We start from the raw sequence: 13971 nt of genomic DNA on the forward strand, positions 1-13971 counted from the left end.
GTTTAAGGGCAATATATAGAGAGAGAGAACCAGAATGGCCAAAGCGAAGGACGAAAGCGGCGCGAGGCACAGCGAACGGCGGTCGCAAAGACTGAACAAATGGCGGACGCTCCGCTCTTTATAGCCTGTGGGGGAGGGGAGCGGAGCTTCCCGCCAAAAACCGTTAGCTTTCAATCTTCCGGCCAAAGGCACTGCGCAGGCGCAGCACCCATATGTGTGATGCACAGAGGCCACGACGAAGAACCAGGTGTTCTTCATTTATTTTGAACTTCAACTCTCATCAGCGCTGGCCAGTACGGCCAATGGTGAGAAATGCTGGGCTTGTAGTCCAAAGCTTCTGGAGGATACCAGGTCAGGGAAGACTGGTTGGGTCCATCCCTCAACTGGGGAAAACAGTCCTTGCAGGAAGGCCTCCCACAGGCTCTTTGCCTACAGCATTACGCAGTCACATGCAATACAACTGAATACCTTTTGTGGCTCTTTGGTTGCTTCACTTTGGCTAGCGACGCAGAAAAGCAGAAAAAGACACCTGCATTGCCAAGGCTATGACAATGTTGTCTTTCTTTGTCTTAGTGCAATTTAACCCAGTCCTCAATGTCTTTCTCTGTGCCTTCTGCTGGCTAAATCTATCCACTTTTCCATGGGAAAGCAGAAAGGGTCCAGGCAGAGCTCTGCCTAGCAATCCTCATCCCTTCAAAGTACGTAGAAGATAGGCACCTCCAAGATGTCCTATATTTTCCCCAGGAGCCTGACATGCACGTGCTCTCAGAGGTTCCAGAGGCTGGTGTCACCAACTCAAACACGGGGCACCATATTGCATGGCAAAGGCGGATGTCACCTGAACAGACTCTGTCCCCAAAATGCTTAAATGCTACTTGAATTGCTGGCACACTGGCATCCTTTCCCCTGGCTCTCTTTGTATTCAAGCTCTCAGGCTGTAATTTAATCAATTACCTTCATTACGTGAGCTACAAACAAGCAAGCATTGCCTCAGGTTATAGACAGTATTTTTCATGCAACCAAAAGAAATAAAAGTTCCAGACAAGCTTTGCTCAGAAACTTCGGATAGTTTAGTTTAGATTAAAGCACCAGGAAAGACATGTGCCTCAAAAAACACATGGGGTCAGATGGTGCCTGGGTTTCTTCCTCTCTGTCCCTGCTATTCGTACCCATTTCCTGCTTCCACCACCCTTGGTGCTTTGCGAACACCTTCTGGCTCCCCATCTTGATTCTGAATCCGATCCCATCCAAGTGGGGCAATGTGAAGAGGTGCTGGACCCAGTCCAACCACACACATGCAAAAACACCAAAACCAAGCCAAACAAGCCAAAAGTAAGACAGGGCACGTATATGCCAAGTAATGCGGGAAAATCAAATAATATTAAAAAAGGGACTGGCAGTACAATTTCCCTAGAGGAGCAGAGGGAGTAGGAGAGAAATTCCACTTTTCAACCAGGTCACCTTTTGGTGTTTTTACTGCTGAACACTTTTGATTCTGATATTAAGTACTCCTGAGGAAGTCACAGCAAGCATGGACCAAACAGCTCCTGCTGGTGAGGTATTATTGGCTCTTGCTGGGCATGGTGCCATCTGAATAGTCGTACAGTTGCGCTCTCAGCAAAGCAGGGGAAGAAAGAGGTCAAGGGGGCTGGCAAGCTGCCTGGGCTCTCGTGATCCCTCTGAGAGGGTGCTGAAATCAGCTGGAGCAAGGTGCCTGTCAGTGCTGATGAGAAGTTGAAGTGCTCTTATGCTACCTATCTCAGCTTCAGAATCCCCAGAATCCCCACTCACGAGCTGATGCTTTCAGCACTGGGCTCCCGACTTGCCCAGCCATCTTCCATGAGCCATCTCAAGCATGCGCTCCCCAGACACCGGGACCCCGCTGGGTATGCCAGCCAGTCTTTTCAAACCCAACAGTTGTTGAGCAGTGGCAATAACCAGAACCAAGGCATTTTCCAGCGCTACAAAAAAGCATTTCCACAGCCACAGCAATAGCTTCCCATCATAGCTTTAGAGGTTTTGGCAGCCAACGTGCTCCATATAAAGGAAGGGAAAAGTTGACAGCATGGCTTATGCCCAGTCTGTAAGGCAACGCAGCTGCCTCTGCAAGCCCAGGACAGTCTAAGAGGCAGACAATGGCAGCTTAAGGAAGTATGCACTGTTGATGCATATACGTGAATCCAGTTCTTTGCTCTTATATACATCAAGAGCCAGGCAGCAATGTCTCTAGGGAAGCGGTGCACAACTTTTGGCCAACAGGACAGCACATGTGGTTGTTTCAGGGGCCATGCACACACGTTCCTGGGATTGCACGCACACACATACATACGCACTCAGACGTGCATGGAGAGACACATTTATTTAATTAATTTCTATACCACTCCATAGCATGCAGGTTCTCTGGGCAGTTTATAAATGTAAAGGTCACATGTACAATTCATAAAATACTCATATTAAATAAACAGTAAGACAATAACACAATACAACAGGACAATGACCACAGGACAACAACTGCAGCAGCTCTAAAAATTTAACCCTCCCCACATACACATGTGCGCACACATATCAGTGCTCTCAGGAATCTTGTGGGGGGAAACCTGGCCACAGGGGCAGGTCAGGTCCAGGAAGAGACAACCCAGCACATGCTTTTTGTCCTCTGACAGCTGCTCCCAACTTCAGCTCCAGAAGTGCTACCCCAACCAAAGTGCCTGGATTAGACGAAGGCAAAACAGACAGACAAACAAGATGGCATCAATTTAGCCCATGTCTTACCAGTGAATCAATCCCAGCAAGGGTGTGATTAGCATTATCCAGGGCATAGATCAGCTGATAAACCCCATCGTTGGTTTCACTGTTGCCATAGAAGCCAATACCAACAGCAGCACTAAGAGAGAAAAAACAGAAAGCGGAAAAGTTGTTTAGAAGAACAGTATCAGAGTTACTTACAGTGAGGGACACTGATACTCATCAAAACATTCAATCTGTTGCAAGATGATGGCAAATTCACATAATTCCCTCCCTGTAAGTAGGTATGAGGACCATGGATCCTTTGAAAAAGGATGTCCAAACAGTATCTTGGAGCAGGGAGGAGGGTCCTGGATGCAAGAAGATCTCCTAGATAGGCATGGAAAAGTACTGGGACTCACATGCTCACCCCCGATAACATTTGCCCCAGATGCCTTTATATCTCGCAAGGCTCCTGCACCAACTTGCATTAAAGGCTTTGTTGCAAATATGTGTCCAAAATAAACAGTTAATACTCTTCTAACTCATTTATATATTCCTACACTTTCCTGAGCTACTGTTTTCATAGAAAAGCAAATTAAGACAAAGACATTCTCCTACACTGAATCAGTTAGAGTCTAACAGAAGCATTTGAGCTGACATGCTGTGACTTTTCACTGACAGTGACTTAGGAACCTTTGATTATTAAAGGAATACCAGAAACGCAAAATGTGCATTAGATAAGAAAACTGGGGAAAGGATAACAGCTTACTGGAATACTGTCCACATGCAAATAAATTATGAGAAAGAGAAGCAGGTAATAATCTATTTGATTACTAACCTAATCTGAGGGTAAGTGCTCAGAAAAGCTAACAAGGGATGATGTAATTTTATTATTCCAAATCATTACTATGAATGTTGGAAAAATAGTCTCTATTGGTTAAGAAGATCTGCTCCGAAGCTCCATTTGGAGAAAAAAGGGATCATATCAACACAAGAGTCAGAGCATAGGAACTCCAGAACCCAAGCATCTGTCCTCACAGGAAGCAACATCTGGATTCAGGAAGACCAAAACATATTGGCCTTCTTATTGACTTCTCTGCTTCTTCTTGCTCCAGGTCAGAAATGTGATTGGATGTGAATTTTTAATCTTTTCTGTGAAAACTCAATTCTCCTAAAACAACTGTAGAACATCTTGAAATTGTTACATAACACTTGCCACCCCCAATCCTAGTGAAATGTCAAGGATAAAGGTTGTATACACCCTTTCTCCTCCTGATCCCAGCAAACGCTTTCATCGAGAGAGCAGGGCTTAGGCTTCATCCACTAGTCTGGGTTATTGCAGGGTCAGAACTTCATAGCAGCCCCCAAAGGAACCAAGGATGATCCTTCTTTGTTGCTTTGCCTAAGAACTGCTTGCTTTGAAGTGTGATCCAGGGGAAATTGAGCTTGGTTTGGGGAACCTGATGCATCATTTTGGGTGAGGTGGGGAGAAGTTGGATCACATCTGAATTAACTGAGGTAAGCAGGAAAGAACTAGCCCATCTTTAGGTACAGCTCTGTTCCTTTTGGCTCAGGGCCTAAAGGGTGGAGGGGTGTGGTGTCCAGGGACACAAATCCAATGGCCTGCATCCATGTCCCCTTCCCACTAGTGGTGTGAAAATACATTCTGAAGTCCAACCACACAACATGATAGCCCCACGGCCAAACATTCAGGCAATGGTGTTGATCTATATTAAACTAACTACTTTTCATTTCTTCTGCTGCAGGCTTTTGTAAAATTAATGGCTCTTGATTATCACAGTCAAGACCAAGCCAGGTCAAATTGCTCTGCATTACAACAGATTAAAACAGGTGCATGTATTTTCCTTTACGTTAAAGGCCATTTCACATCTAAAAATATGCTTACATGAATTCCTCTTTTTTTTGGGGGGGGGAGTTGTAGGTTTAGGGCTAGAGAGAAGACATTTATCAATAAAAGATTATATCTGTGTGGTGATGCACACAATATTCACACAATATGGCATGAGAGAGGGAAGAAAATCCAAGCAAAGTGAATCAATTGCATGGTAAAAATGGTGGAGACCCATTTTACTAAAAAAAACTCAAACTGTGCTATTGGGTAGAATAATATTCCTTTTAAATGGCAGTCTTTAAGTGTGCATCTGATGGCTAAATACAGGAAATAGAAACATTAGAACTCTATCCAAGGGTCGTAAAAGAGTTAGTGGGGGAACTCTCAGAACCACTGGCTATTATCTTCAATAAATCTTGGGAAACAGGAAAAGTGCCAGACTACTGGAGAAGGGCTAACCTTGTCCCCATCTTCAAAAAGGTGGAAAAAGTCACACCTGGGAACTACAGACCAGTTAGTCTGACGTCTATCCCTGGAAAAATTCTGGAGCTAATGATTTAAAAAAATCAGTCTGCAAGCACCTCAAAGAAAATGGAATGATTACAAAAAAGCCAACATGGATTTATTAAAATTAAATCCTGTCACACTAATTTAATTTCCTTTTTTGACTGAGTAACTTCCCAAATGGACAGAGAGAACATTGTGGACATAATCAACCTAGACTTTAGCAAAGTTTCAACATAGTGCCCCATGACATTCTGATAAGCAAATTAACAAAAAGTAGGCTAGAAAGAAAAACTATTAGATGGATTCAAAATTGGCTGCTAAACTGGACACAAAGACATCAATGGCACCTTCTCTAACCGGAGGAAGGTAACTAGCAGGGTGCTGCAAGGTTCAGTCCTAGGCCCAGTGTTCTTCAACATCTTTAGTCATGAATTAGATGAGAAAATACAAGGAACGATAATCAAATTTGCAACCAATACAAAATTGGGTGGAATGGTGAACACTCTAGAAAACCGAAATAAGATCCAGGGCGATCTTGATAAACTTGGGACACTGGGCTGAAAGCAACAGAATGAGATTCAATAAGGACGAGTGTCAAGTCCTCCACCTAGGAAAAATAAACCAAATGCAGCGCTACAAGATGGGGAATAAGTGGCTCAGCAGAAGTGAAAAAGACAACAGGCTAAATATGAGCCAAAATGCAATGCAGTTGCAAAAAGGGCAAATGTTATTTTGGGATGCATTAAGTCAAGTATTACTTCCAAATCATGACAAGTAATATTTCCCCTATACTCCTCACAAGTCATACCTCACCCGGCATACTATGTCCAGTTTTGGGCACTGAGATTTAAGAAAGATGCAGAAAAACTAGAAATGGTTCAGAGGAGGGCAACAAAAATGATCCTGGGTTTCAAAATACTGCCCTATGAGGAAAGACTGAGAGAACTGAGCATATTCAGCCTTCAGAAGAGAAGACTGATGTGGGGGAACGTGGTGTCACTCTATAAGTACCTCAAAGGCTGTCACAAAGAGGAAGGTCAAGATCTCTTTCTCACTTATTATCAGAGTGTAGGACATGGAATAATCAGCTCAAGCTGTGACAACTCAGAGACATGCTCACTGTCAGAGCAATGCAACAGTGGAACCAGCTGCCTGGAGAGGCGGTGGGCTCTCCCACACCAGAAACATTCAAAAAGAAACTGGACAATCATCTGAGTGGGATGGTGTGAACTGGTGTCCTGCAACAGCAGGGAGATGGACCCAACATCCTTCTTGGCCCCTTTCAGCCCTACTATTCTGTGGCTCTAGGCTTCTGCCTCTGCTATGCAGTGAAAAAGCTCCTTCCATGGGGTCAGTGCACCTCACTAGGTAATCCTAGTAACCTTAAACTTAAATTTCTGATAACAAGTCCTTACCTAACTATGTTATTATGTTATTTTTTGCTTTTAAACAGGAACATATCCAAACACACTGGGCGATTACTGGCAAACTCATGCAATGCCCAAGCAAAAGAGTTAGTGGTGAAGCAATCACAGACACTTTTGCAGTATGATCTATGCAAATTAACACAGATGTCTGCATTCCAGGCAGCTTTCTCCCTTTGTAATATCCTTTAGGACTGTAGCCTTAGAGGCTATGATTCAACTTTTCATGTGTACTAAGATCTTTTTAGAGGAATTAATAATATTTAGATAATGCAGGGGTGGGGAATATCTGGTCCTGGACTGCAAGACCCATAAGCCCTGCCCATTGGTGGCTAAAGCTGATGGGCTTTGGAATCCACTAAAACCTGGACAGTCACATGTTCCTCACCCTTGATGTAGCACTAGTACACATGGACTTTCAGAGTACAACAGAACTGGACTAAGAACCTCACAATCTTAAACTGGATACAGTGGAACTCACAGAGGAAAGGAAAAGAGAAGTAGAGACATACTGGGCACTGTACTTATTAGATAGATTTGAGAATGCAAGTCACTTCACACAGAAAATACATCTGGGTAGAAAAATACCCTGTAATTTGACTATAGATCAGCATTGGGATTGTATGCATTTCTAACTGCTGAAACCCATTTATGAAAACAATATGTGAAGCAATGTACTTGGAGGCTTCAGGGTTTTCTCCACTCCCTTTTCATGGAGGTTTCTTATGAGAATCGGAAGAATCAGAACTGTGTATGCCAATATGAAGAACTCTGCAAGACTGTCAGTACTGAGGAAGGAAGAAGGCCAGGGAAAATCTGCTTGCACATTACTGGTGTCTTGTTACACTGATCTACCAACAGCTTTGAAACCAAACCAGGGAAGAGATGCAACTTCATTCTCAGGATGCTTAAACCACCAGGCATAGATGACAAGGAATCAATCATTTAATATTTGGTTTGGGGTTTGGTTTTTTTGCCACTTAACAACTAAAGCAGCCCTTTCTCAGGAGGCTTACCATTGAGATTAGATGAGGACTGGAGCCAGTGAGGGCTCAGACTGACCATTATATGGTAGGATGGAGAGAAATCAAAGCTCCAGTTCTAGCTAGTGCAGAGCTGAACAGAACGACTCTCATGACGTTGCTGAAAGTCTGTCATCTCCAGGTCTTCAGGACAACAGGCGCCCCTCCCACTTCACAATGAATTGACACAAGCATCACCCACTTGGTTTCATTCCCCTCCAATTCTAGGGCTTAAAGGGATGCTGCAAGCCAGCAACACTCTGAGTTGTAAGCCTGTTCTCTCTGAAATGCAGAGGGATTTAGGCCAAAAGGGGGGAAAAATATGGACTAAGCAGATTATGTGAATCTGTCGAAAGAAATACTGTTCTGGATTAAAACTGCTCCTTGGGTAAGCCTCAGAAGGCATGCACAGAGATGAAAGAAGTCCAGGATTTTGGGTGAGGGTCAACAGGGGCCATGGAGACCAAAGCAAAGACATGTTCTTTGGGGAAGGGAAGGTGGAGAAACACTCTGCAGTAGTTCATACTAATTGAGTCACAATAAAAACATGCCCTGGTGTGTATTTGTTGCACCGGGTGGGGAGCCTGTACCCTTCAATACATCAATGGACTTAAATTCTCCACTGAACAAGGTCAAGGATCAGGATAAATGGGAGTTGTGATCCAACCTCTGGAGGGCAACAGGTTCCCTAGCACCTGTATTACAGATTAAAATTACAGAGCATTTATCACGTTGAATCCTAAGATAAATAAACCTGCAGATGTTCATGGAAGGATTCCACTATCCTGTCCCCTACCTCAGCAAACCCAAAGAAGCTCCTCTGGAGGCCAGGCTGGGGAATCCCTCCTAAACAATGTGGACCAGGACAAGAAAGTTTCCTTTGACAAACTCTAGTATGTTATCTCGGTGACGGGGCACTGACGTGGCACTCAGTAGGCCCTGGGTTGAATGCTCAGTAACTCCAGGTAGTCTAGGAAGGAATCCTGCCTGGAATCCAAGCCACCACCAACCTGTGTCAGCAATATTATGTATGCCCACTGAGTTCAGTGAAGCTGACTACTTCTGTAAAGTGAAGATTGCAATGTTACTGCAATGCGGTTGTGTATGACTGAACCTGTTTGTAGATTATTAGAACAATAAGGTACAAGCAGGACAACATAGACTATTTATTATAGTTTCCCCAGTGGATATTGACTAAACTATCATTTATATTGATTTTTCTTTGAGATATGTGTGGGATAAAGTATTGGATTTGAAGAAGTACTGTTTTTCTATTTTAAGGTATGCCACTCCCCCCACGGTGGTCTATGAAGCATGTATATGCATGTACTATGGCATATGCTGTATGTGAAAAATCAAGCAAGCCCAAGGCTTCTAGAAAGGTAAGCCCATGACAGGCACTGAAAGTGGAAGATTCTGAGTGGCATCCATTAATAAGCACTTAGGAAAAGAGAGCTGGAAGATGAGTTGTGGAGAATGGGATTCCTACTCACACATCCCTGCTGCACTGGCCCATACAAATAACTCACACTGGCCCATTTTCTTCCATTGCCTTTTAAAGAATTTTCTGTTTCAGATACTGGTGTGTATTTCTCCAATTCTGGAGACCTACGAAACAATGCTCAGCTTTGGTAATCATTATCTTCATTAAACACTGAAAGTCAACTCCAATATTACATTTCCCATGTGGATCTTGTTGATAATGTTTCAATATAGAGCTGAAAGCAGGAGGATACTTATGTGTGCTAGTAATAGTGTGGGACACTTCCAAAAGAGTACAAATGCTGCCAAGGGCATGCAAAAATGCTTGTCTCAATACAGCAAGGCTTATTTGTATATTTTGACATTCCTCACAGGTTACTGCCTTTGAACTGCCAACCGGCAGAAACTTCGTGGGGGCAGGGGTGATCAAGGCTGGCACAGCCATTTTCCCATGGCTGTTTACAGGGTAAAAGCTTGGTTCTCTCAACCACTTTGAAAAATACAATCAGCCTGTCCCAGTTTTAAAGCATTAACACTTCTCATTTCAAATTTGCGCTAACTTTACATGTCACATGACTGTTTACAATTGTACAATTTGCTCAAATGGTATAAAATTTGAGATATGGGTTAAACACAGGACAGTGGGCATAAATAACTGACAGAAGTGGAGTTTGTATACCAAAAGCCAGTCTGTATACATTTGCACTTGCTGTTTGTTTGTTTTTTTAAATGATGCATTACAGAGAGTACTTATGACAGGTCTGAATATTCAAATTATTGGACAATGCAGCCTTCTCTTTGTCATTTTTAGAACTGCATTTGCAAATGCTCAGCAGAAACCCTCAGGGGTTCTGACATTTCGTTCTTTCACCAGATTTTGCAAAATGTCCTCATTATATGGCTTGCTTTTTCATTCACTTTTCCTTTGTCTTTTCTGCATCTAAAGGCTACTTTCTACATGGCAGCTGGTACTTTTAGGCCAATACCCAAGTAAAAAAGATCCTTTTACATTTCCATCAGATACGAAAGGTGTATATATTCATAAATTGTAGTAAGTATGGTGCATGTACTCATAAATTGTTTATGGAACCACATACCATCTTGGTTCAGATGACATTACAAGCCCTGCCTGGGTCATGCCCAGCATGTGCTGACATGGACACATGGCCACTTTAAACAAGCCATCATGGCTTATTCAAGCCACAGTGGTTTGCCGGAGTACGTGAAGCAACCCAGCTCAGCAGTCTGACCCTCATGTTCATGCTAAATTAGCTTTCTAGGGAAATCTAATTTGAAAATAGAGAAGTGCATTTTTGTGGAGGAATTGGGTTGGTGGTGGAATTTATACTTTGGATCAGCTAACAGAATCTGCTGATGAACTTTCGCCATTTTGGGTGCTGTGGAGTAGATACCACTGATCACCTCATGCTGGGTTGGCAACTATTGCAGCATTTGGTATCCGTATATTGGCTACCGGAATGCCTCATGCAGCACTTCTTACACTGTTGGAGAAATTAACTGGCTCTGTACAGAAAGCTCAGCCTACAACAATTGTTTGTCCATGTCTTTTGTAACAGTCATACATTAGCAGAATGGAACAGGGAACTAGAATACTCTGTATAGCCTAATCAACAGAAGGTTGCCTTAGCTTCATATATACTATTTCTGCAGATTTAGAACTCAGCTGATTCTACAAAAATGGTATATGTTTTGTGCACATGGGCGCCATGGTGGCTGGTTAAGAAAAAGCTGTCTAGCATTGCTAGATGCTGGTGGGGTAATGTGGATGAGCGAACACCATCCCTCGGCCGTATGGAGTTGGCATGTGTGTGGCAGCTTTGTTTTGGCTGGGAGTTCCTGCTGCATAAATTGTCCTCTTCAAACCTCTGTGATAAAGGTGGAGGCTCATGTTTTTGAATTATTCCTGTGATGGGGGGGGATTAACTGAAAAAGGATAGAAAAAATGGATCCCAAGACTCTTAACACTTGCAAAGAAACATCCTCCAAACCTGGGAGGATAAATACTCACCACCTTTCACTAAGGGGACTGATGATCTTACCACACTTGGTGCAGTATAACACACATCTTACAGTTTCTAATTTTGCCTGGATGTTGATTTAGGCACATGGCATGCCAATATTACCTATATTTGTAACAAAAGTATCAAAACTTTAAAACAATCATATGTGTTGTGAACAGTTCACTGCAACTAGATATCTTCTATTCTTGTTTTTCTTATATTCTTGTTATTGGTGTTACCATTTGCAGGTTTCTACCCCTGCCAGTTTGTTTTATTATAATAGCACAAACAAACAAACAAACATTAATGTACTAAAATTGTCACTTCCCTCTTGAGATGCATCATCAATAATAAGAGGGCAAAGGAAGACTCCAATCAGCATAACATTTGCATGGACTAGTTTATATAATTCACCAAAATGAAGCAGGAAGACTGTGACCCAGGGACTGTGTACCTGCTCAGTTCAGGTAAGAGCTATTGATGGGCACTTCAGGACCTATGATCTTCCTTCGTATAGTTTATTTTCAACTGGAGTTGAAGGGCAGCCTTCAAATAAGGGGTGCATTCAAACAGAGGACTTTCCTCTAAAGTAGGACACGTGGCCAATCCAGGCACGTGGCGCATATGTGTGCTCTTCTTATCCAACACAATATGATGTCTGTTTTGTACTTGCATATTGCTAGTCAAGTAAAAAGTGTTGCCAAAAACAGCAGCCCCTCTCCCATGTGTGTTACATAGGTCAGTGTTGATAACTAATTCATTTATTTACATATTTATATATTAGATGTATATCCCACCTTTTTAATTTTAATTCAAAGCAGCTTACATGATTCTCGCTCTCCTGCTCTCAATCTTATCCTCACAACAACGACCCTGTTAGGTAGGTTGGACCGAGAGTCTGTGACTGGCCCAAAGTCACCCAGTTGGCTCCTGGCTAAGTGGGGACTAGAACTCAGATCACCTGAGTCCCAGACCTGCACTCATTTAGTTTTCTTATTTTACCAGTAATATCAGAAAAACATCATTTAAAAACATGTACTTATTTGTCGAAATCTAGTTTTCCTGATCAACTTTGCCATGTGAAAATAGATTCCTCTTCTGCACCATTTAGGGCCTATGTCTGAAAAACTTGCCTGCATCTTAAAAGGTTACTATGGATTCATAGTGCCATTATAGCAAAGTCTTGGGAGTGATTACAGAATGAAAGGTGCTGAAACATAAAGGGTCTGTTAGGAGCCGAGAACTCCAGCCTGGAGTGGCAAGCTTGACTGATTTAAAGTAATAGGATTGTACAGCAAGAATGTACCTGCATCTAAGAATTCTCCATCCCAATAGGTTTGCCTAAATCATCCATTTGATATAGGATATGGCAAGCAGAAAATAAGAAGTGAGCTAGGTGTAGCATAACATGCAGGGGGCTTCATTGTGGTTGATGCTTTTGCTATGCATTTATGAGTCAGATGCCCAGAAGTTACTCTCTACTGTTGCACTTGCAATCAAAGCACCCTGGGATCAAAAGAGAAAAAAGCTTTTACATATTTATTACTTTGCTGACTCCCCATCTCACTTGTCCAAAGCATACACGTTTATCTTATTGCATAGAAGGACAATACAGGCAGAGTTTCAAACAAGTCCAGAGCCCTGGAAATCACGTGCCTGGATTAGGGAAGAAGGCAAGTCATGGGAAGAGCATGCTGGTTTAATCAGCATGTTTACTACCAAACAGATAACTCTATTCAGCTAAAAAAATTAGAAAAAATTCCCCTATATTTGGAGGATCAGATCACCCTCAAACAATTAAGCACTGAAGCTCGTGGAAGTCCCTGGAACTGAAAGAGCTGATTGAGAAGGGCGTACACAGTTAAAGGCACGGGCAACAGAATGTCATGTACGCCCCCTCGCAACTGTATGGAAGGAAACAAGTAACAAGAGATAGGAGGATCTCACTTCCTCCGGGTCTGCAGCCATCAGTGGCCGAGATGCTGAAAATGTGAGGTGGCCTCTAATATTTCTGCTCCCCAAGAAGGTGGAAGTCAAAGCAGGTCCTAAAGATGGGCAAACAAAAGCCAACCTAAGGCCACATGTAGCTCAATGGTCAAAACCTCAAGCTGCTTCGGTTCATTTGCACAGGAGGCAAAGTGAAGCCTTTCCTGCAGAGATGTCACTTGGGATGATCTGCCTCTTACGTGGAGACCAGGCTTAACGGTAAAAACTTAAGGATGATTGTCCCAGCTGCTCTCCAACTTTTACATTAAGTCCCTTATGCAAATACACGGATCCCTCACTAGGAGAGCCCTACAACATGGCAGCTGCACAACAGGTGGAACTTCAGTGATGCACAACACTGGGTGGTCCCCACCACACATGTGCAGCTCCTGCAAAATCCACACTGAAGTAAATACTAACCATAGGTGGGTAAATAAGGGCAGGGGCTTGCGGCAACTACTCACACGGCACACTGCCAGACTTATTTCATCATGAAAGTCTGCATTCCCCTTTGCTCCAAGAAAGTGGGCAAGAGTTCAGCTGCTCCTGGAAGTTGAGGAGCTCCATAACTGTCCAGAAGGGGCAGGGGGCACAGAAGGAGAAATGGCCATGGTGAGTGAGGCTGGCATATGCACTCATTCTAAAGAGGGAAGTAGAGGGAAGGAGGAATTTAGGATAAAGCAGGAATAGGCACCGCTTTCAGTCCAAAGGCTGAACTCTGTTTTGGAGAGGTTCTGGGTGGGAAGGAACAATAACTTTCCACTGGTTGCTGGTGCAAAAGGCAAAATGCAGGGCCCAAAATGCCAGCACATCAAGGCTTAAAGGTCTTCCTGCCATCACTAAGCCTTAGGAGAGGTCCATTTGACTTTTTGGAATGGAAAAAGTAGTACACACAAGCAGGAGGAAAGCACAAAACTACTAGTAGCTGGGGAAAAGAAGGCAGGGCTAGG

General features: G+C 43.2%; 1 protein-coding gene across 3 annotated transcripts in view; it reads right to left on the reverse strand.

Moving 5' to 3' along the window:
- TTYH2 (tweety family member 2) overlaps positions 1–13971 on the reverse strand; it is a 77366-nt gene that overhangs the window by 32686 nt on the left and 30709 nt on the right. For all 3 annotated transcript variants that reach the window (XR_006413631.1, XM_044418983.1, XM_044418984.1), the window contains exon 3: positions 2773–2884. Coding sequence is in view for 2 of the 3 variants with exons in the window: in XM_044418983.1 (XP_044274918.1) it covers positions 2773–2884 (112 nt within the window). In the remaining variant the exon portion in view is untranslated. The remainder of the gene's footprint in view (positions 1–2772; positions 2885–13971) is intronic.

The sequence above is a fragment of the Varanus komodoensis genome, unplaced genomic scaffold, assembly GCF_004798865.1.
Source record: "Varanus komodoensis strain SLA01 unplaced genomic scaffold, ASM479886v1 scaffold96, whole genome shotgun sequence".
NCBI classification, from domain to species: Eukaryota; Metazoa; Chordata; class Lepidosauria; order Squamata; family Varanidae; genus Varanus; species Varanus komodoensis.